A 24,520-nucleotide genomic window follows, 5' to 3' on the forward strand; every position below is an offset into this window, starting at 1 on the left:
ATAAGAGAACATTTGATTAAGGGTTGACAATTTTCTTCCCTTCCTTTGCTTGTTCTTGTAATTCATTTCACATGGGAAGTGGGTTGTGTTTTTCTTCTCCCTTCCAATTCAGCAGCCGGGCGGCTGGCTTTGCGGGCCCACTCCTGTCACCACGGCAACCAGCAGATTGCTGCAATATGATCCCATGCGCTTTATGTCACTACATGGTGTTATTGTTCCCTGGTAATGATCTGGGAGATGTGTTTCCCTATTCTCATAAAGGAGAGATAATTATTGTTGTGCTGGTCATCCCGTGTGTTGTGCATGGACTGCGGCATCGTATTAGGAGGCACTTTGCTTCACCTGTAGCAGCTTCAGTGTAACCACGCTGTGTGAGATCAAATGTCTGTCCAACTCATTGGTTCAGTTCTCTGCTAGTGGCCAAAACTGCTCAGAAAGGCAAAATATATAAATAATTTGTCTTACACATCACAGAATCACAGAATGGTCTGGGTTGGAAGGGACCTCCAAAGGTCATCTAATCCAATCCCCTCTGCCATCAGCAGGGGCATCCTTAACTAGATCAGGTTACCCAGAGCCCTGTCAAGCCCCACTTTGAATATCTCTGTGGATGGGGACCCAGCTACCTCCCTGGGCAACCTGTTCCAGTTGCTTTACTGTTCCTCACAGTAAAGAAGCTGTTCCTAATAGCCAATCTAAATTTGCTCTCTCTATATTTTTTTCTTTCTCATCTTTGGGCTAAAACTGCTCAGAAAAGCAAAATATATAAATACTTTGTCTTTTTCCCCCCCCCTCTCATCTTTGGGTTAATTTGAAGATAAGCATATGGGTATCTAGCTACACTAGCAAGTGAGTGCTGGATGTAGCAGGCAGAAGACCTGATTTTGCTAAATATAAATCCACCATAGATTTAGAAACATAGAATCAGAGGATTGCTTTGGTTGAAAGAGACCCTTGAAATCATCGAGTCCAATCTTTAACCTATCATTCCCTAAGTGCCAGATCTATTTGTCTCAACCAAGTGTCTGACAACCCTTTCAGTGAAGACATTTTTGGTAATATCCAATCTAAACCTCCCTGGTGCAAATTGAGGCTGTTTCCTCTTGTGCTATTGCTGGTCACTTTAGAGAAGGAACTAACACTTACCTCACTACAACCTCCTCTCAGGTAGTTGTAGAGGGATAAGGTTTCCCTTCAGCCTCCTTTTCTCTAGGCTAAACACCAGCTACCTCAGCCATTCTTCACAAGACTTGTGCTCTAGACCCTTCACCAGCTTCATTGCCCTTCTCTGGACATGCCTCAGCACTTCAATGTCTTTCTAGTGAGAGGCTCAAAACTGAACCCAGTATTCAAGATGTGACCTCACTAGTGCTGAGTACAGGGGGACAATCAGTTCCCTAGTTCCGCTGGCCACAGTGTTTCTGACACAAGCCAGGAAGCTGTTGGCCTTCTTGGCCACGCTGATTTCAGCGGGTGCGTGTAAGACTCAGTTGCTCATCAGCATTTAGAAGAAGCTGATTTACCATCCCCTTTATGGATTGCAGCAAATCATCCCTGCACTGCAAAGCTCACTTCTTGTTATGTGTTGCAGAGATGGAAGAGGCCCTGGACTAGCCTTCTTACAAATTAACTTTGGGATGACATATTCCACAAGAACCAAGAGCAGTGGCTTCAAAACTGCATTATAAAGTCAGGCCTTTATATATTGGAAGGCCACAACAAAGTGTCCTTGCAGCTGTCTCTTGCCCAGGGTGAACAAACCCAGCTCTCTCAGCCTTTCCTCTTTGGAGAATTGTTCCAGCCCTCTGATAATTTTTGTGACCTTCCTCTGCATCTGCTCTAACAGATCTGTGTCTTCCTCTTGCTGGCAACCTGCTGTATGTAGCACCAGAGTAGGTCTCACAAGAGTGAAGTAGAGGGGAAGAATTCTCTCCCTTGACCTACCGACCATGCTTCCTTTCATGCAGCTGAGGGTAAAACTGGCTTTTTGGGCTGCAAGTACACATTGCTGGCTCATACAAAATTTTTCATCCATTAAGTATCCCCAAGTCTTCTCCACAGGGCTGTTCTCAATCAGTTCATCCCCCCCAGGCTGTACCGATATTGGGAACTGTTCCAACTCAGGTGCAGGACCTTGCACTTGGCCTTGTTGAACTCCATGAGGTTCACGTGCACTTTTCTCAAGCATGTCAAATCCCTCTAGACAGCATCCCTTGTGTGCATCAAGGGGATATTTCACTCTCTGTCCTTTATCAGTAGATCCCTAACACACTTAAACAAGATGTAACTGGACAATGAGTCCAAAGAATGAGGGAAAGATATTCCATTTAGGCTAACTGTATCTAAACATTGAAGTTTCAGTTTTGGAAAACAACTGGGTAGCCACTGAGAAGTGAGAAATGCACTCCAGAGTGATTGACCTGAATAATATTTCTTTGTGAACCCATGGCAATATCATATTAAACAGTAGCATCTCATGTAGCATGGTCTAGCTATGTCACCAATTACACAGCAACTGTCAATCAGAACCTACAAACACCCCATGATCTCATATAAAATATTAGTTACTACAGGCATCAAAACCAGTTTGCCCACAATTTTTAAGTGTCTTGCCATTGAACAATAACATTTACCATTCTGAAATGTAAACATAAACACATTTGATGAATAACAAACAAATGTAAAATCAGATTTCTGGCTGTGTAAGCCAGATAGTAAACTGTTGACTCCCTGTTTCCTCCCTTCACAGCTGTTTCTTCTCCCTGTGCAACTTAATCCACATACTCCATTCAACTATAGGTCCAATACTCTGACCTTTCCTTTTATTCACATTCTTTGCTTTATTTACACATTTTTCACCCTCTTGCAAGCATTCTCATATTGTTTATCTCAGATACAATACAAAAGCAGTAGACTAGCAAAATTTCTCCCATAACTGAATCACAAAATCACAGAATGGTAGGGGTTGGAAGGGACCTCTGGAGATTGAGTCCAACACTCCTGCCAAGGCAGGTTCACCTACAGAAGGTCACACCTGGTGGATTTTCAATGCCTCCAGAGATGGAGACTCCACCTTCTCTCTGGACAGCCTGTTCCACTGCTCCATCACCCTTAAATTAAAGAAGTTCCTCCTCATGGATGGAACTTCTTATGTTCAAGTTTGTGCCCACTACCCCTTGTCACTGGGCATGACTGAAAACACACTGGTTCCATCCTCCCTTTAAGTATTTATAAGCATTTATGAGGTCCCCCTCAGTCTTCTCATTTCCAGACTAAAAAAGACCAAATTCTCTCAGTCTTTCCTTATAAGAGAGAAGTTCCAGTCCCCTAATCATCTTTGTAGCCCTTTTCTGTACTCTCTCCATCGAGTCCCTGTCCTGAGTAGTTAAAAGTTACAAATACTCACAAAACATGACATTTTTATACCCATTCATAAATTTTATACCATAAATTACTTCCATATATAATAGCAGGCATAATCCTTCATTGCCAGGGAATATAAGAAAAAAAATAATAAATCCATGCACTTGAAGGAGACTTGTCTCCACCCAAAGCAGGTACTAGCTATGAAACTTAAATTCACACTTTGGTATCATAGAGCTGGTCCTAGCAGGTCAAGAAAAAAAAGGGTGACTGCAGATTGAGGGAGGTGGTTCTGCCACTCTGCTCTGCTCTGCTGAGACCTCACCTGGAGTACTGTATCCAGCTCTGGAGCCCCCAACACAAGAGAGACATGGACCTGCTGGAGCAGTCTAGGAGGAGGGCCACAGAGATGATCACAGGGCTGGAACAGCTGTGTCAGCTGTCTCCAGCTGTTCAGGCTGGAGAAGAGAAGGCTCTGGGGAGACATTTCAATATCTGAAAGTCTGGGGAAAAATGATTTAGAAGGGCTTGTAGTGATAGGACAAGGGGCAATGGTTTTAAAGTGGAGCAGGGTAGATTTAGGTTGGATATAAGGAGGAAGTTCTTCACTATGAGAGTGGTAAAATACTGGAATAGATTGCCCAGGGATGTGGTTGCTGGAGACATTCACGACCAGACTTGAGTGGTCCAGGGCAGCCTGATGAAGTTGGAGGTGTCTAAGATGACTGCAGGGGGGTTGGACAAGGTGACTTTGAGGGTCCTTTCCAACCCAATGCAATCTGTGAATCTTGGTTTCGTCCCTTGAACTATGTCTCCTGCCTAGCCCTTAGTATTCGGTTTCAAGGTACATTTGACCTGTTGGCTGAGGCACTATTCTTTACACAGAAGTATTTTCTTAAAGCTTGGAACATCAATGAGAGGACAGCAAGATATGTTCTTAGGGTAGTATCACTTGTATTCAGACTGATCCAGACTGATATCTCCTGACTGCTGGGATATCTACTGCGAGAGTCCAGTAATCTGACCCTAGCATTTCATAAGGAAACTTCCATGTGAGTCAGGTCACTTTGTCTGACATGCTTCTTCCTGATGTTACTGTGCTGAGTGTTTCCACCAACCCATTTCATATACAAGGACACAGCATTCAACAACTGATGTTTAGGGAATCTTTGGGACCTCCTCCTATCCAAATTAAAGCAATCAACAGACAGACAGAATGTTAGGGGTTGAAAGGGACCTCTGAAGATTGTCTAGTCCAGTCTCCCTGCTAGAACAGGATCATCTAGACTAAATCACATACAACCATGTTCAGGTGGCTTTGGAATCCCTCCAGAGACAGAGACTCCAACACCTCTCTGGGCAGCCTGTTCCAGTGCTCTCCCATCCTCAAGGCGATTCTTTTCCTTATGTTTCCATGGAACATTCTGTGTTCCAGTTTGTGCCCATTGCCCCTTGTCCTGTCAGTTCTTTACTATCACTTTGAACATTTCATTCAGAGTCAGCTTTTTCTAATGGCACTTTTCTTTGCTATAACAAAAATGCTTCTAATGGTCTTGGTGAACACTTGTGACACTCACTCATCCCTTCAGCCTTTAATATCGGGTCCAAAACAGATCAGCACTACCAGATAGAACTGTGTGCTCCTGATTTAGTGACACGAGGTTGTGGGAGACAGTAATTTCACTGGATATAATTCTAGACAGATTCTTCACTTCATATAATTTCTAGATTTCAGTGCATTTCTTTAAAAGGAAAATTTACTGCAATGAATAAAACGGACAGAAAGAGCTGCTGATCCCCATTACACCTTAAAAGAACGTTGCAAAGTCACAAAGCTACAAAACACCAGCATGAAGACTCTTCAGCACTGGCTAACCACCCTGTGCTCCAGCACATGTATTTTGCATGGCAACATGCACACAATACAATTGTAATTCTGAATAAGCCCTGAATTTAGTGCAGGGGGTTGGACGGTACTTACAAAATAAGACAGCTGATATATCTGTTTTAGCCTTTCTCGTTCTCTGTGTGGGTCCATGTCTTATATATATATAGTTTTCCATTGAAGACCTCACCAGTAAGAATGACTCACTTTCTTCAGACATTTTTTTTAGGCATTCATTGAAATAGCATTAGACAGCTCCAAAACAGGAATTATTGTATTTTGTAAGACTCCATCAAGGCACTGTGGCATTTTTATACCTATTATATGGATAGAGAATTAAAGTAGGACCAATCAGGACCCAAAAATAAAATAAATAAATAAATAAAAATCTCTTGGTTTCCAGTGCCTAAGTGCAGGAATTGTTTCTTTCCGTTTCAGTGAGTGCTTGGTATCTAATCTACATACCTATTCCAAGGACAACTGTAGCCAAATTCAGTTTTAGCTGTGAGCCCTCACACTTCAGCAAATCCACATTCGGCTCCTTCCTTGCAAATGTGCATCAAAAGGTTTGCAGTGCAACGGTGTTACCAGAAAAGCTTGTTACAGTTTGTAGCGAAACACCTTTGAAAATGGAACAATCTGAACAATAGGGTAGCACAAAGCATGCTGGAGAGCGCAGCCAGCTTTCCTGCAAGGACTCAGCTTAAGGCCAGCCAAGCAAACCAGCTTTCACCCTGCACCTGCTCTGTAGGGCCAGAGCTGTCTCTCAAAGAGTGACAAGAACATGTGTGGGAAAATCATCCAGCTAAATGTCCCTCTGCTTTTGTTCAGGACTCCCTAAGAGATGTGAAGCAGGTATCCTCCATTCCTCTGTTTTCTTTTATTCTCCCCTTTCCTTTCTTCCTTCCTTTGATTTGGAGGCAAAAAGGATACACAGTCATTTCTGCTGAGGAAGTGGAGACAAGGAGGACTTGGGGAGCACAAGGGGAGTCCAGCCTGCAGGGATGAGAGCTCAGAACCATAAACGGATCTGGGGGGAGTGGGTCAGACAAAGAGAGTCTCAGAAACAAAAAGAAAGGAAGAGTAGTAGTAGGTAGCTCCAAAACAGACAAGAGGAATGCTAAGAAACAGGTTTTGCCATGAGTTTGGTTTACAGATGTAATAAACTAGAGGATTAAAGCGATGATAAATTACATCTAGCTAGCTCATACACAGAAAAAAATATCCTGATAAATTTAACTGAAGGTAGTCAGTGAGATTCCTCAGGCAATCTAGTTACCTCTGACTCCCTCCTGAAAACCTGTGCTTTCCAAGTAAGGCACTTAGAAATCTGCACTATCAAAGAACAGACACAAGCAGAAAACTGGCCCCGAGGTAGCTCTTAATATACAGATATTTATTATCCTAGGATCATCTCTGGATTTCATATATGTGAGCCAGCAATATTATGCCATTTCCTAGCCAGATAATTAAGGGAATAAAGAAGCCTCTTCCCCAAACTCATAATCCAAATTAAAGCCTGACCTTAGAAGAGACCCTTAGGTATATTGTCCTATTCATTCTCCATGGACTAGTCTTCATCTCCATGTGCTAGCAAGAGTTGTCTTTAATCTTTTTCTCTGAGTCACCATTTCTTATTGTTCAAGAAGGAAGAAAATCAGCATGCGTTTTAAACACCTATGTGAAGCAAGGTGCTAGTAGCAGAGTTAAGAGACAGAGAGTAAAATCAAACCACACAAGAACAGACAGCAGAATTTGCTGACAAAAAGTCTGATATTAGAGGGTTCTCTGGCTAATATTCCACATTTTCTGCATAAAGCTGGTTTTCTGGGCAGAAAGTGAAGATCTACTATTCCTACAGGCAGTAGAACAAGTACTTAAACCCCCAGAACATCTGGAAATAGAAAGTTCATGGACAGAATAGACACATTTCCAAATTCCAAGAGAGATGGAAAATGAAATAAAATAACCTTCATTGTCAATTTATAATTCCTTTCTGGCTACATGAGGGATGCCTAGGGAGTTCAGAGAAGCTAACAGAGCTATAATATTCATACTATATTTAAAAATGGATCAAGGCTAAAAATCAACTCAGTATTGTGCAATCCTTTATCCTAATGCAGCATAGCAGCTAAGAACGATTATTTCTTTATAAATGCCATCTTAACTTACTTCAAGAAGGGAGCTTTCTGTGTGATTAAAAGGGGAGCTGTTTGGGAAGAGCACACCTGAAGCAGTGGAAAAAGCTGTTTAATTGTGTGGCTACTGAAGAAGTTATCAACTATTTTAGAGCTTTTAAGAGCTGTAACCAGCAGAACATATCCCCCCCCCCCCCCCCCCCCCATAAGCTGTAAGGCTTCAATGAATAAAATGCAGATTTTTTTCCCCTCTCTCTTCCTAATTGCAAAGGGGGATTATGTACAGAGGACCACTCTTTACCAATTTATGACTGCTAACTAGGCAGGTAGACAAATACTGTTTGGGATTTATGTTGGAGAGGTCATTTGATAGATGGTCATCCAGCACACTTATACTTTTGGCATTCCAGCTTTTAACATTTAAACTGACTGGTAGCACTTGTATCCACCGTTACCTTATCCCTCCCCACCTGACACCTGGGCAAATACCTTGGCTTTTATATTTCCATCTAGACCTAGTCTTTGGATGAAGAATTATTATGATAGTCAAAAACTTTCAACATAAATACAGAGCAGGTTTGGCACACCTTGCAAATGTAGCCCATTGTTGTTTAGATCAATAATGCTAATAAATCCTTCAGTTTAATAAAACACTGCTTAAGACAACATGAATAAATGGCTGAAAAGTGAGAGCTCAGTTAAATCCTGGGTTGTATGCACAACAACTCTATATATTCTCAGTTTCATCAGTACTAGCCAGTCTAAAAGAAACAGAGTGTATTGTTGCATGGAGATTTTATCCCATATGCACAGTAAGTGGAGCTTAATTAAAGACCGCCAACAAATACAGAATCCAATGTGATCCATAGTGAATAAAATGCTTGAAATGTTTAATGCAGCATTTGTATTGCTTTCCTGAAAATATATTTCATTCAGGAATGGACTAAGAACAAAACCAGAGACCAGATGTGAACTTCATTGTGCAACCTTATACTTGGATGAATAAAAGCTTGTGGTTGATTCAATCAATTAGGCTTATGTGGAATAAATTCATAGTTAAGAGAAATCAGTTTTGCTTTGTCTGCAATGGGCCTTTACCTTACTTTCAGCATCATCAGAATGTCTCTTTTCCCATTAAAAGTCAAGAACACAAAACTTTCTTACAACTCAACCTGTGCTTAGACCCATGTGAAACATTCAGGTAAAGTTTTTGAAGGTGACTTCTGATGCACAGTGCTCAGCTCCTGAAAAACTCTGGCAAAAGTGCTTCTGACAGCATATATTAATTTTTAATTGTCGAAAGCTATCACCTGAAGTGTTATCCTTTTATCTTTTCTAACTGTTTATAACCCAGTTTCTGAAATATGAGAAGCATGTCTGGATGTACAGGCACTTTAGAGTGACAACACAGTTCTAAAGTGCCGGGTGAACAATACTAGAGAAGTGTAAATCACTGCTGAATGAGAAGAGAAGGCGATCTGGGGATCTCATCACTGTTTTAAACAATCACTGGGCAATGGTTGCAAAGCAACACTAGAAAAATAAAGACAAGCTTTATTTTTAACTGCTAGTTCTTTCAACTCTCAGTACACTCCTTAGAGGAAAAAAAAAACAAACAAAGGAACCTGTGACTGAAGGCATAAGGCATATGAATATGAGGGATGAATCAAGGTTGCACAAGTACTGTTAACGCTCCCATTCTCCATTTAATTATAGAATCATAGAATGTCAAGGTTGGAAGAGAACTTTGAGATCATCAAGTCTATCTAGACATCACAATTCCATCACTACCCCATCCCTAAGCATCACATCCATGTGTCTTTTAAATACCTCCAGGAATGGTAACTCCACCATCTTCCTGGGCAATCTGTTCCAATGCCTGATAACCCTTTCTGTGAATCAGAATCATTAAGGTTGGATAAAACCTCTAAGACCACCATGTCCAACTGCCAACCCAACACCACCTTGTCCACTCTGTGTCCGTGTCCCCTCTGCTTCCTCTTCTGAAGACTAAATGACCCCAGTTCCTTTAGCTGTTCCTCATCAGACTTGTGCTCAAGGTCCTTCACCAGCTGGGTTCACAGAATCATAGAATGGTTTGGGCTGGAAGGAATCTCCAAATGTCATCTAGTCCAACCCCCCTGCAGTGATCAGGGACATCCTCCATTAGATCAGGTTGCTCAGAGCCCTCTTGAGCCTGACCTTGAATATGTCCAAGGGTGAGACCTCAGCTACCTCCCTGCGCAACCTGTTCCAGCGTTCCACTACCCTCATAGTAAAGAACTTCCTCCTAACATCCAGCCTAAATTTACCCTTCTCTAATTTAAAACCATTGCCAGCACCTCAATGTACTTCTTCCAGCAAGGGTTCCGAAAGGGACACAGTACTCAAGGTGTGGCAATTTCTGAGCACACAGAATTTGTCACCTCTTTGTGTGTTGGTGTGCGTATGCAGGAGTGTGCATGGTCAGAAGGGACAGTACATGGTGATGGGCAGGGAGAACAAGCAGCACACTGATAAAGGCTGCATGGGTTTCATTGCTTTTGTCATTCTGAAGGTTAAAACTGAGCTGGTGTATTTGCACCCCAATAAATATAGGGGTGTGCTGTGTGGGAGAAGGAAACATTTTCACCAATGTGTGGGAAAACAGAAGATCTGAAGGACAGAATGTTTAGGTGCCCAGGAAATTTAGAAGCACTTGGGCAAACTGTAGTGGGTACAGCAGTTCTGGTACAACATTCTAAAACAGCCTTTAAAGGGTAGCTGTAGTTTTACCACCAAAATTAAGCCTGTCTCCCTTGTGGAAATTTTCCTGACTCTTGACGGAAGGAAATCTTCTCCTGTAGGTGATGAGAGGCACAATGTGTTATACAATGCATCTGTTTCTTTACTGGTTTCCCTTAAACACTTTGTTCATCTTTCAACTACACAGTTACTTCTTTTAGCTTTATTTTTTTTTACTATTACATCCCATTGCAACACTCTGTTCACTTCCCCACTTCCCCTCCACCAGACTCAGCACTGGTGATGGTAACTAGCTCTTGCTAATAAAATCACCAACCGTTACCTTTGTGATTAAGGCAGTAGCTGCATGGTGAACTGCTGTAAACAAAGAGGTCGGGAGACTGGAAATCTATACTGGGCATGAATCCTGTGATCTGAAATACATCTTGGTGCTACATTTGTGTTTCATTTGTCCCTAATAATTAATTCACTCTCCAGAGCTCAGAAATGATTGATAAAGGATCTAGCATTTCCTCTTCATCAAACAGGGGAAACCTTATTGCTGTCTATAAATACCTGAAAGGTGGTTGTAGCCAGGAGGGGTTTGGTCTCTTCTCCCAGGCAACCAGCACCAGAACAAGAGGACACAGGCTCAAGCTGCACCAGGGGAAGTTTAGGCTCGAGGTGAGGAGAAAGTTCTTCACAAAGTTGTTAGCCATTGGAATGTGCTGCCCAGGAAGGTGGTGGAGTCACCATCCCTGGAGGTGTTCAAGAGGGGATTGGACACGGCCCTTGGTGCCATGGTTTAGTAGTCTTGGGTGACAGGTTGGACCTGATGATCTCTGAGGTCTCTTCCAACCTTATTGATTCTATGAAACATCACCTAGCCTTGATGGTTCAGATATTTTAATTAACTGAGTACTCTTTTATCTTCTTGCAGTATGATCACAGAATTGACAAGATTGTTAAAGACCTCAGAGATCATCAAGTCCAACCTATTACCTAACACCTCATGACTAAGTAAACCATGGCTTCAAGTGCCACGTCCAATCCTTTTTTGAACACCTCTCTCTCTCCCTTTCTCTCCAGTGTATCAGTGGTCTTCATTCACACTGTATTTCACTAATCCTTTCACTTTGTTTTTTGCTAAAAGTAAAATGACTGTGCTCATAACTTTCTTTTCTCTTAGCTTTAACATATTGATAAAACCTTTTCTGAATGTATTCTGCTCATGTAGTTAGGGAGATGTCATTTTCTCTTCTAATATTTTTTCTTTAGGTATTTTGATTATCTCTTTTTTCATTATGTATTCTCTCTTCTTCTTATATTAAATTGTTGAAACTTTTTTTTCTTCTTTCTTCTTCTTTTTTTTTTTCCCCATCTGCACCAAGGCTTGTTCTATACCCATCTGAGCTTTTCTTACATCATCTAGTCTTCCTTCATAAAGGATAACATGTCCAAGAATCTTGTATTTATTTCCAGTTGTGTGTTAGTTCCCATATATCCTTACCTGATAACGCCTGCAGAATCCTATAATGCAATTATCTGTAATCAAGCTGTGACCTTCAAACATCTTTAACTTAGTCAGGGCACTCTGTCATTGTTTGAGATTGATTTGCCTACTGCTCCAGATTCCATGTAATTGTTTCCTGTTGGACAATGTTGCTGTAAAACCGTAGTATACACAACTGTATACTGTGTACCCTTCAAAATTCATTTTATTTAGGCTTTTTTGGATGTTTTTTTGGTTTTGTTTTTGTTTTTTAAATGTTATTAATAAATATTCCCACATGAAATAGCTAAGAATAAACTGTAGCTTTCTGTTGCATGCAGGCCACTGATTTTAAGGATAACTTTGCCTTTTATTGCAAAGCTTCCCATTATTTACCTGCCATGTAAGTGCAATTATAAACTGATTGTCCTTTGAATCCTCAGGTTTGCACTCTGAAGAGTATAAAACTCCAATTTCCCACCTCTTTTAACTCTTAAACTGCCTGTTGCTTTTGCAGACCTTTAAATATTTTCACCTTTTCCATAGCTTTCATTACTTACGAAGGATAGAATTTAGGCATCATTCTGTAAGTGAACATTTCTAACTGGTAACAGATCTAACAGCTCTGATTTTTTGGCATTAAATAAATACGTGGTGAGAACACTGTAGTGACATTACAGCTCTTCTGAGTTATTAAAATGTCGTGCTTCCTTCTGATTAACAGAATTTTTATCTGCTCTATTACCCAAACTTTAAGATCAAATATTTGCTACTGGTTTCTCATAAACTTGTATTACAGATAATTTCTCACATATGTGGTCTCAGAATACACTTCATCAGTGTTTATACACCAAGATGAAGGCCAGTCTCTGCACTAGGCAGGCTTTTAGCTTGAGCACAAAATTTAACATTAACATTTAACATATTGTTAGAACAGATGGGACTAATTCCAGCCCTCAGTTACTATGCTTACAGATATGTACCATGAAGTAGCTTCAGTTTTACTGGTGACGAATGTGCAATGGCTTTCAGCGTCTGGATTCGGCCCTCTGTTCCTAGTGAGGTTAAGACTGAGCCCAAAATGTTGATATGCACATTGGACAAGCTCTTTTCTCTCAGACCGCTGTAGACTGAGCTTTCCAAAGAGGCATGAATACACCAGATGTGACTAGCCTGAAAGCAGGGGTGAGGGGAAGAACATTATACTGGCACCTGTATTGTCTAGACAAAGTGTGCAGCCTGAGGTCCTGTCTGTATGCCTTGTAGGTACAACCTTCTGTGGGACAAGATTTACAGATGGCCAAATATTCCAGAACAACCAGAGAAACTCTCATCTAAAGGTTAACTTAGCAGAACCTAGCAGAGAATCAGATGGACCCATCTCTGATTACACCCTCAAGATACAACTGTTGAGAAGAAAACATACTCCTCCTGACTCTGAAGGAATCCGGCATATCCAGGATATCTTAATGAAGTTAACAGTCTGTTTGGAGATGTGTTCCTTATAAATCAATTTTTCAAGTAAAACACACAAAAATTTTCTTGTTTTTCTTTCCTCTCTTGAGCAACCACTACTGCCAAATAAAATCCTCTGGCAGCTGCAGGCCCAGTCACCAGCCTGCAGTACCTGGCTTTTTCACATTGCATATGTAGAGATTTTAATGTGAAGCAGATTCCTCTAAAGTCCCTTTCCATGGAGGAATGAGCACAGCCTCTCCAGACCTGCATGCACTCACACAGGATGATGAAGAATAGTCTGAGACCTCAAGACAGAAAGATAGTTCAAGGTATTATTTACACATGCAGTGTTGAGGAGCACATTAATAAACCCCATCTGTCCCTGGACCAGCTTGAGGAATACCATGACAGAAGCATTAACTGGAGCACGTGAAAGGAGATTATTTGTTAGGCTTGTAGGTGTTGCAGGATGATAGGTACAATCTTAATCCCTGGCACCTATCTGAGCTCTAATTTGCAGGTTTTATATTAAGAATCCCCACTAGGATGAAAAAGAAAATCTTGAATCTTCAAGGCTGGATGTTCTGAGGAAAGGACAAAAAGCTTTATTAAAAATACTTTATGTTTCCTTTTGGGTGAACCCTAGATGGATTCTAGCCCAAACTGAACCACCATAATTTTTGTGTCAACATGACAGCTTAAGGAGACCTAGTAAAAAAAAAAATATATATATAAATCAATACAGCCTAGATAGTGATTCAGCTCACCAGATGAATCTACTTTAATTTGTCCTAAAATAAATACCTCAGATAAACTGCAGTCTATGCTTCATTGGCTTTAATGGCCACAGAAATGAATTCAGTCACCCAAGGTGCTGTGAAATTGCCTGAAATCCAACTGAAGCTCCAGACAGGTGTGGGTTTTCCACAGATCCTGTATCATACATTCCAGGCCCACATGGATGCCTGCTCCCATACATGGACAACAGAACCGAGTCCTAAACATCTCCTGATTGATACACATGCAGATGTCTGTGTTGGAACATTACCTCTGCCCCACTCTGTGTTTGGCTAATGGGTTGGACTAAGAGAAGAGCTGGCTGGACCCAGGAGCCATGGTTGCAGAAGGTTGCCAAGGTGAAGGAGGGGAAGATTCAGAAGAGAGCAGAGTTACAAAGAGTCGCTTTGCTCAGGAAAGAAGCCAGGGCCACACTGACACCAAGAGGAGTTCCACGGTTTTAGTGTCAAATTCTGTAGCTCTGCCATGAAACTAAAAGCAAGCCCTAGGGCTTGCTAGTGAGGTGCAGATGAGGGGATTGAAACTCCTACACAGAAAATCTTAAACCACAGGTTATTCCAGCATCAGCAGGACTCATATTCCTTCTACTCTGCTAAAAATGAACTTGATGCATTTTATTGACTGCCATTTTTAAGGTTGCCTTAAACAGTTCTTAATTTTGTTATCAGCTGCACCCAATGCTCTGCAAATGTTCTTACCCTTCAGATGACACATGAGTGCCCTAATGAGTGTCTGCATGATGGGCCTGGAGAGCTCAGAGCATGAATGTTGTGAACGTTGATCTACTCTCCTAAGCACATTAGGAGCTGACTTCTGAAAAGTCACAGAAGTCACCACAGACTAGAACCCTTGTCAGACATTGGCCTCTTTTCCATCATCTGCAGCATGGCTAATTTAAGAAAAGTGTTGGCAGACTGACTCACTCTTTCAAAATTTCATCTAATGCCCAAATTATCAACCTCTGCACCAGGAATTTTTGGATAAAAGCTGTGGTGGTTTCTACAAGTTCAGGACTTGGAGCCAGTGCACAAAGAGAATTTATTTCAGGTGTATTTTGCTCTGAAGAAATAAAATTGTTTCTGTCCTTTATACTTGATAAAGAGCTCAAAATCCTCCAGAGAGATTAAAGGAAAGAAGAATCATTGGGTATTCTAGGACAGCAAATCCCAGGAATGATACCTGAGAGAGAATGGACTCCAGATAAACTTCAGCTGACTAATAAACCTTCAGACCTACTGAAAAATGAAAGCAACATAGGAAGAGGGAAAGAAAAGTCAAAACTTAACTAGAAGCAGACAGCAAAGGGGGACTGAGAAGGTAGTTCATACCTAACACTGTGAAACCAGGTAAATACTTGTGCAGATAAGTTAATGGGATGAAAACAAATGCATGAAATTACTAGAAATGCCTACGCAACTAAGATAGTAGGTGGAAATTAAGACATCCATCCATATTCACACCCTAGACATCTCACAAGCTCTGTAGGACCTAAAACATTTAAGACTCATTTCAGATGCAATAAGCAACAGGACTCTAGGGCCATCTAAGACGCTTGTGTGTTGGTAGTGCACCTGGACTCCAGCTGACAAGTATGAAGGGTCTAGCAGTCTCTGATCCTCAGTACTATCCATCAGCCCTCTGGATCTCCTGGATTCCCTGCAGTGTCAGTTGATACTGGAAACCTGTATTTAAGTAGCTGAATTGATCTGTTAAACATTATGTTAGCAGTGATTTTAAGAGCTAGTACCCCTTTCCTCAAATGTATAAGCACTTTTAAATTCCATCCCTGCAGCCACTATGCCTCAGTTTCCCAATAGTGAAAAAGAGAGAATAAAAATAAAATAATAATAAAACCAAAACCAAAACCCACAGGCAATACTTGGATCCCCAGGAAATGCAAGCCATTCATTACTTGAAGCAGTAGTGGTACAGAAGCTCCCAGCAGCAAGTGTAGTGTCTAATGGCAATTCAAGTTATTGGCTGTTACTAGTGAACAACATTTTGGAATGTCAAAAAAGAAACATCTAATAAAATGCCTGATACTTTTCTGTTAAATCATTTTAATGGCCTGGTGCCTGTTTGCCTCATACAGTGTTTCATAAATCTTTTAAAGTGAGACTATCGTCATCAAATTGCAATATTAAGTAAGTGATAAACTTTCAGAATATCTGAAATGATTAGAACAACCTATAAATAGACAGTCATATGCAGTCCTTAATCAAAACTAGTTCCCACTGGGCAGTGATTTGACTGAATGCTTTCATCTCTGTGAATCCAGAAGAGAGTCTTTGATGAAGCTCCAGAGTTGCAGAATGCTGCATGCAAGGATCTATTGACCTCGCACATTTGTGTATTTTCATCTCTTTCTCTGCAATTTAACTTATTTTTTTTCTTTAGGACATTAAGTTATGCAGGCCTGAAGTCTGCATAAAGCTTGTCCCAGGGTTATCCATGGGACTTGCTCATCAAAAAGCTGTTCACCGATTCCTTAGGTCTCTTTAGTATTTATATCTAGTTTTTATACTGTAATTTATCGGTGATCTAATGGTTTTCTTGCACTTCAGAAATAGTTTGACTGCAAAATATCCCTCCCATTATGAAAGTGCAGTATCATCTGCATCTTCAAATATAGATTAGCTCTGCACAAAGTCACCACACATTTTTACATCTGAAGGACACTGCAGCCTATTACACAACAAATTATCAAAGTGAATATGGATTGCCTATGAGTGTATATAAAAATCTTCAGTTATGATTCTATTCTAACAAGCACCCATGAACCAAGTCTTGGCCCTGAACCTGTCTTGGGCCTCCTAAGCATTATGCAAGTGTCATTCCTGCCTGATGTTAATTGTAGGTAGGAATTGCGGTTGCTATGCGCACCAATACGCTGTAAGTAGAAGAAAAGTCGTTCACGGAAATGCAACTCATTTTTTAATGCCATATTTCAACACACTCTTAAAGCACACATATCAAGAACTCTGGAAAAATATTCATACTGTAAAGTTAAGAGGAGACAGGCTGCTTCTTACTGTGGAGTCCACACACTTCAGGTAACAGAATGAAATCTGCCTAGTTATAAGCACAGTGTAGTGAATAACTTTCCTAATGCCCAAGGGGCACTAAACACAAGGATTTAATTTCTGTGGTCTAATGAATGACTAACCATAACAGCTTTTTCCCTGAAAAAGCACTTTTTTATTATAATGCTAATATAATTAATAGAATTTTGCTGCTGAGAATAGCAAATATGTTTGTTCTCAGATGTATGTTATTCCATGGACATTAATTATATCATTGTGATATTCCCTCTCCTGTTCTGAACATCTAGTAAGACCTGTACTACTAAATCATACTTAATAGGAGTGTGATGGTTGTTGCTTAGGCAACAGAATGAATAAATGCAGGTCAGAATGTGCTTCCAGAAAAACAAAAGCAGGAATATGGTACAGAAGGAGGAACAAATATGTCTAAGTGATTTTTTACTGCATTGAAGTATTAGAGTTCTTCAATGGAAGAACCTATTGGAAACATTCCATTTAATAAGATTGCAAAATATAGCTTCATATGCAAAGGACTTCAATAAAGGTAAAGCAGTTCCCTCATATTAAGGAAGATTACAGCACATTTCATTTTTTAGAGCAATCTGAATTTTTCCCTTTACAGAGTTAATTTTTCTTTCTCTCATTTTCCTATATACTTTTCATGCTGAATTTTCTCTTCGATATTTTTGACGGAATGGAACACATTTAACAAACCACTAACTTCAAATTTTCAGAAGATGCTTTCCTTACATAATGCTGAGAGAGTCAAAAGAATAATATAAAAAGAAATTGGTGGTTTCTGATATTTTTTTTTCTTTCCAATCTGATCATTTTTGTTTCCACTAAACTATGGGGACTATTCAATCTCTGGTACACACAAAAACCTGAAATATCTAACAGCATGATGAGCAGTGTGAAATCAATAAATGAGGAATTACTCAATTACTGAAATTAGACATTTTTTTAATCATTATGCCATTTTCCAGATTTTTTTTTCTTAATCACTGGATTTAAGAGACTAAAATGTTCCATTCACACACACATGATACCTCAACTAATATTAAATATGTATTTTACCTGTGAAATGTATTTAAAAGCACTGCAGAAAAGGCTGAAATTGAAATGACAGCACAACATGAGCTAACACACAAGTATGCAGGCAGGACTTAAGTTGCCTGGCACAGTATTTGTGTACTGAATAATACAGTCTTGCATATCATTTGTATGTTTACGTAAGTATATTAATAAGAGACATAGGAAATTCTTATCAATCTCCCCAGAATGTGGGTTGAGCCCTTCCACAGCCTGGAGCCAAATGCAAAGCCCTCAGGGCAGTTTCTTTGGCTCCTCTGGTACTCATCATTTACCTGTGGTAGGTGTACCCCCTGCATTTGTTATGCCACCTACAGCCTCCTGTGAACAATTTCCTTCTGTAATAGCTTTAAGACTAAATGATCACCTACTTATGTAACTAATGCTACAACATATGTCAGAATATGTAGCTACATTTTGGGGAACTGTATCTCCAAACACACTTTGGATTTGATTTATTTTACATTGCAGAGCTGACAGCACACCCTGGCAGCTTAGTTTTCAAGACTGTTTAAAGGTAAAGATTCTAATGATTTTTACTGCTATAAGCCAATGATCACATGGCAGCCATGTAAAAACTGGAAGAAACCTCTATACTGTTATAATGTGGATATGGCAGAGATCTGTGCCTTATTTTCCTGATCAGCAACCCAGGGGCATATAATGATGTTGGCAAAATGAATTTAATGGCAAAGACACAACTCGTGAGAATTTGATGGCCATAATATTCATGCTGTCTCCCTTCTGGGTTTTATATGCCAGGTAGAAGTTATGAAAAGTTAGAACTGTTCCAAGACATATGTGGTTACTAAAAATATGTTGAAAAGGGGGTGATTACTTATATTTTAAGCTCTGATCCTTCCTAAGAAATGCAGTCAGGATTTTTGCAAGAGGTTCAAGTAATGAGAATGCTGAAGCAGGTAGAAAAGTGATTATACAACAACCTTACTTGGAAGCTGCTCTCTTTACTGTCAATATTCATTTGAATGGGAAGTTTGTGCATGACAGTTCTCTGTTACTTTACACCACATGGTAACACTGTAAAGCCTGAAGCACACAATTTTTTGTTTAATTCACATGCCCCTGATAAATGCCTAGAGTTAAAACATGAAAATGGAACTATCAACAGGGATGCATTACTTTTGCACACAGGGCATGAGTTTCAACAAGTGAATCCCACAGCCTGATTATCTAAGATGCAGTAACACTGAACTGAGACATCCTGCATAGAGAGCACACTTCCTTAGATAATTTGCTGTTACTAAAATACCTCTCAATGCAAGGATGGCATTGCATGTTATTTCATTAATACAATGATCTTAATGTTCCAATCAAAGTAATGATGTGATGGATTGCAGATAGGGGTGTTTGCAGCTTTTCCATACTGTGAAAATCCTGCAATGGATTAAAAGTACTGTGCATCTTTCTTTTTCAGCCTGAAGACTGATGAGGGCAAGGAAGAGCCTTAATACTCAGATTCCCTTTTGCCATATTTCTGGCTAGAATATTTCATAACACGCACAGTTTGGAAGTTGTAAGAGGACAGTTCATATATTAATTTAGCTAGACACAGAGAAGTGAAACACTAAGCAGATCTTCTTTTGTGCAATGCAGAACAGCTCTAAGGTTTTTATGAGCACATAATAGACAGACAGAAAAAGGCAGCTACAGTGTATATACACAGCTATGCACGGAAGATTTCTTACCATAAATTGCACATTGTCAAATCCATTTGCCAGCAAGTGGTTTTCATACTGAGGTAGCCCAATATTTTCCAACCATTGTCCCACTGTCTGGACAGGGCATCGGGGTCCTGTAGGAGGGTGAAGAGGGAGGCGTTTAAGCAACGAGTAACCATCCACGGGATAATAGCGGTAGTCCTGGGCTGAGAGGTGGCATTGCCACATTGTGTTCCTGGGAAAGTTGGTATCAAAGGAGCCCGCCAGCTTGACAGATTAATGTTTTCAGCAAGCAGAGAAGTCAGAAGTAAAACATAGTTTACAGGGCAGTATATAGCGTAAGATCTGATCCTAGCTCTACATTTCTTAGTTATTAATCTTTACTACAGACCAGTACGTCACACAGGAGGAGGAAAAAAAAAAAGAAGCAAGCATCTCAAGCTGTCAGCTAAGCTGTTCTCCGTTATATGTGATTGTTGGAATACTCCACAATGAGCAATGCACTGCCAGCAGCAAGAATTCTTTTTTATCAAGTACTCCTACACTCATCAGTATGCAGCTCCATGCTTCTTGCTCCCCCTCGCTCGCTCCCCTTCATTACCCAGCCTAGGCTACACCTCGCATTTTCAATAATAGCCATCAGATAAGGCAGAGTTTTTTTTTTGTCTGCAAGCTGTAAGCCTGCTGCTGCTGCTTCCTCCTACACACCCATCCAAGCGTCAATCTTGAATGATGAGAGCAGTCAAAACAAATGCAGAAAATAGCAAGATTCAAAAGCAACCCAGAGCACTTAAATCTGAATAGAATCTTCATACCAGTTACGCTTTGCATATCTGCTTGTTGTAGATTTTCTACGTTTCACAAGGCACTAAGAAATAGCCTATGGCAGGGTTTACTATGTCTTCCCCTTTCCCTTTTTAACACAAAAGAGGTAGTGGTCTGTATTTCTGCTTAGGTAATAGCAGAGCCCTTTAATGAATCAATAATGAATGCATTTCACAGTTTCCCTCCTGTAGCACAGCAAAAGACATAAACGGCACAACAATTTCAGTCAAAGTAATTAGATTATCTGCATGGATTCTTCAACCGTAAAACATTATAAGACACAAGAAAACCTTCATGCCAACGTACAATAATTCAACTTGAAAAGGTCACCATTTCAAATGAGGAACTAAAGGAATATTTTTACCCCAAGTAAATTTTAGGTTTATAAATAATTTTTTTTTTCCTTGAAAAATTGTGACTGACAGCAGGCAGACATAATAGCTCTACAGGAGTCTGACCATATATATTTTATCAGCTATAGCTGGAACAAAAAAATATTAATAGGATGTGATGAATCTAAATGGAAAGCAAAGTTCATTTCCTGCACCAGGATGTCAAATATTTCACCATGGATTTCTATCAAGCTTCCATTTTTGAGGCACTTCCTCTCAAGACAGAAATATTGACAACTTTGTTCTGAGAGGAATGTTCACTAAACTTTTGCTCTTCATAACAGGACTTAGCTAAAGAGCAGAAGCTGGGTATATTCAGGGTACAATTCTAAGAAGCATCCTGCCCAGTAAAATGTCATTTATTTAACATATTCATCCTTCCCCCCCCCCCCCCCCCCCCCCCATGAACCTCAAGCAATTACCATCTCTACGGAGGAATGTAATTCCAGGAATAAGGAAATTATAGAGTTGGTTAGTTAGCTATCTGTCCAGGGCATTACTTGGAATTGATGATACTATGGCAGAAAAACGTTTCATAGAAATCCAAACCTGCCGTCTGACCAACACATTATAACACAAAGTCTTTGGAAGCGACAAGCAGAGGCTCCCTGAGCAGCTGCAGAACAGACTCTAGGCTTAGCTGGATATTTAAAATTAACAATATTCTAAGAGTTTCAGCTCCAATGTCACTGGTCCTTGGACCAAAACTGCACGACCTTTCACTTTGATATTGCTGCTTGGATTTGTGGAACACATCAGACAAGCTGAAGTCCAGAATAATTTTAACGAATAATTGTAGTTGAGCCACAGAAGATCTTTTATGCAATTGGGAACCACATGGAAGATATGCTGCCAGTGATGAGAAGTGCTTGGCTCAATGCCTAGCAACAGTGTAGGCAAAATTCAGTTTCTGTGTGGCTCCCCAGACACATTTCCTCATGTGGCTGTTGGTACTGTGTCTAACTATCTCCATGGCCCCAGCATAGGATGATTATAGCCCTGCTGCTCCCACTGCACACTCTCCTCCAACTCTGGACTCTGCCAGCATAACTACGTGTCTGAATCCATCAATGCAACAGAGGGTTGCTCAGCAAGGGGACAGAAAACATGGAGAAACTCTGTCAGCTTGCTACCTTTTCCACATCCATGACTATTACCCCATTGATAAAGTATCCTGTTATCCTTCCTTCTTCCACCAAAGGTTATTAGTGAGGTAAAGACAAAGGAAGCACAGAGCAGTGTCAGGAATGTGTGGATTAGGGTTGAGTCTTTCATTATGGGAACTTGCATCTCCTTTGATATTCTTGTTCTCTGTCAGTCCAGAAGATTTCTCTCACAGGCTGCTTTGACAGTTTCTGCTGAGCCCATGCAAGTGGAACCTGCAGCAGGTGCTTTGGGACTAGAAAGCTTTCTCTCCCTTTTGCTTAGTCTATGAATCAGTGCTAGCCCCACCAGTGTGCCAATGCAGAAAGTGGCTACTATGCTATGCCTAAAGCTGGTCTTGATATTGCAAAACATCATACAGACCATATGAGATGATCTCCCCTGCAATACATTTACACACTACTACTGTGCTTTCCTATGATTTCAAAGAACACAAATCTCATGATAATCCTTCTGTGATACTACAATCACAAAAGATGTACCTATTCCTGCGTGGGAAAGCTGACACATAAATCTCTTGCAGGACAGCAGCACTTGGTTCTTTCTTCTCCAAGGCACTAGAAGCAGCACATTGAAGTGATGGCTGCAAGAGAGATGCCATCTGCTATGCTATACGATAATTTCTACAAGATGTCTCGTTCCCAATGAGACTCAGAATATCTTTACTGTGGGGTTTGGAACTGACTGAATCTGTGATATCAGCAAACACATGATTTCACACGTGTTGTAAGGCAGATCTGCTCAAACTGCAAAACAATTTCAGGTCTCCTCTATTTTATTGCCTCCACTAACAATGTTGATTTTCCTTTATTTTTCAAGTGAGGATAAGAAAGAAATGCAGTGATTATTTGTAGAAGCAGCACTTCCCCTGCCATCATGAACAGATTATTAACCATTTTCTTAGGTAAGTCAGTACCTGTCACTATTGCTAAACACTTCCGGTGTTAAGGAATCAAAACCTGGAGAATTTTAGTAGCTACTGACTGAGAAACTTCTGGGCAGAGACTATATCACAATCTGAAAGGATTAATATTTGAAGTTAGTTGGCAGCCACTTTAGCAGAGCTGGAGAGTAAGATATACAAGAGATATTAGAGTGAATACTGTAAACTTTGTGTGTGTGTGTGTGTGTCATTTAAAAGCTTTCAGCCTTGTCCAGCACTAAATGGGATATAATTTTCCTCTTTCTGTTTATGATGCCATCTGGATGAAAAAATGATCTCTCTACATTACAACAGAACTTGTGCTACAGTAGTTAGCATGACAGGGTGTTCTAGAGAACAAACCAATCTAAAGACACATATTCCTGGAGAAAAACTATGCCTAACATCCAGCAGACCAATATAGTGAAAGAAAGCTCATTATGGTAGAAGTTTTGCAGGTCCCAAGAAGCGTTCAAGGTTCTGCTTTATCTTATGCATTTCAGGTATATTAGGTTGCTCAAACTGCTTAGATTTTAGATGACCTTTTTCATAAAACTCTGAAGAACCTGAATGCCTCACATCAAATCTGTAACTTCTGTCAGCAGCTTTGCTCTTTGGATGATGCTGGTGATGTCACTTCTGATGATCGTGTTTGGCGATGCTGCAAGTTCTCCTGAAAATACCTTTAGAGATGTTTCTCATGGCATATACAGAAACAAAATCAATAGAAACAGCTTGAATTTAAATAACACTATCCAGTATCTATAAAGGTTACATTCCATTGCTTATGTGTGGCTCAGAAGGCACTGAAAGAATTCCTTGACCACAGCTAATGCAAGCTAATGGAACAACCCTCACTGACTAGCAGAATTGTCCTCACAGATCTTTACTGACTTATAGACCAATATTTGTTGTAACTCTACATTACCACTATGTAAGTATAACTGTATCTATAATAACTATGCCTACAAAGTCAGTACAGACAATTCCTTTTACTTGACAGATAATTTGTCAGTAGTGAACTGTACTTTGTGAACCCGCTGGCCTTTCTATGAGTTTGTGTTTCTGACTCTTGATGGATTGGTTACCCAGGAACAGCACAGCTGAAGTATTCCATCATGAAACATATATTTATTACAGACACTTCAAAGTTAGGATATTTTTCATGTTCAGTTGATTGCTTTGGCAACTTTGATTTAGTCTCCTTCAGAACCCATCCTGTTCAGTGAATGAGGGACAGATTTTGCTGGAAAATTAAAAGATCTATTTTCTAGAGACAGCCACTGGACTAGGACTCAGGGCACCTTGTTCTATTCAAGACTGTCATTACTATGATGGTCAGCAATATATACATATGGTCTAGGGTAGAATATGTCACCACGCAGCAAGGTTGTTTGAGATAGAGTTTGTCTTTCTGGTTTTGTGTTCTAACTGAATTAATCTGAAGAATTATTTCTTTCTAGAGACAACAGAAAAAAATCTAACTTTATTACATAGCATTATAATAGCCACAACTTCAGACATATTCATATCCTTGGCCTACA

The 24,520-nt window shown here is 40.2% G+C and overlaps 1 protein-coding gene across 16 annotated transcripts in view; it reads right to left on the bottom strand.

Annotated features, from left to right (window-relative positions):
- Positions 1 to 24,520, bottom strand: part of ANKS1B (ankyrin repeat and sterile alpha motif domain containing 1B) — a 414,109-nt gene that overhangs the window by 188,220 nt on the left and 201,369 nt on the right. For 13 of the 16 annotated variants that reach the window (XM_054167872.1, XM_054167864.1, XM_054167871.1 and 10 more), the window contains one exon: positions 19,701 to 19,807. The exons of 1 other annotated variant lie outside the window; for it this stretch is intronic. In XM_054167872.1, coding sequence (XP_054023847.1) covers positions 19,701 to 19,807 — 107 coding nt within the window. Of the gene's footprint in view, positions 1 to 19,700; positions 20,201 to 24,520 lie in introns of those variants that run through there. 2 more of the 16 variants (XM_054167873.1, XM_054167866.1) reach the window with 2 other exon arrangements.

This window comes from Dryobates pubescens, chromosome 15 (genome assembly GCF_014839835.1).
Source record: "Dryobates pubescens isolate bDryPub1 chromosome 15, bDryPub1.pri, whole genome shotgun sequence".
In the NCBI taxonomy this organism is placed as follows: domain Eukaryota; kingdom Metazoa; phylum Chordata; class Aves; order Piciformes; family Picidae; genus Dryobates; species Dryobates pubescens.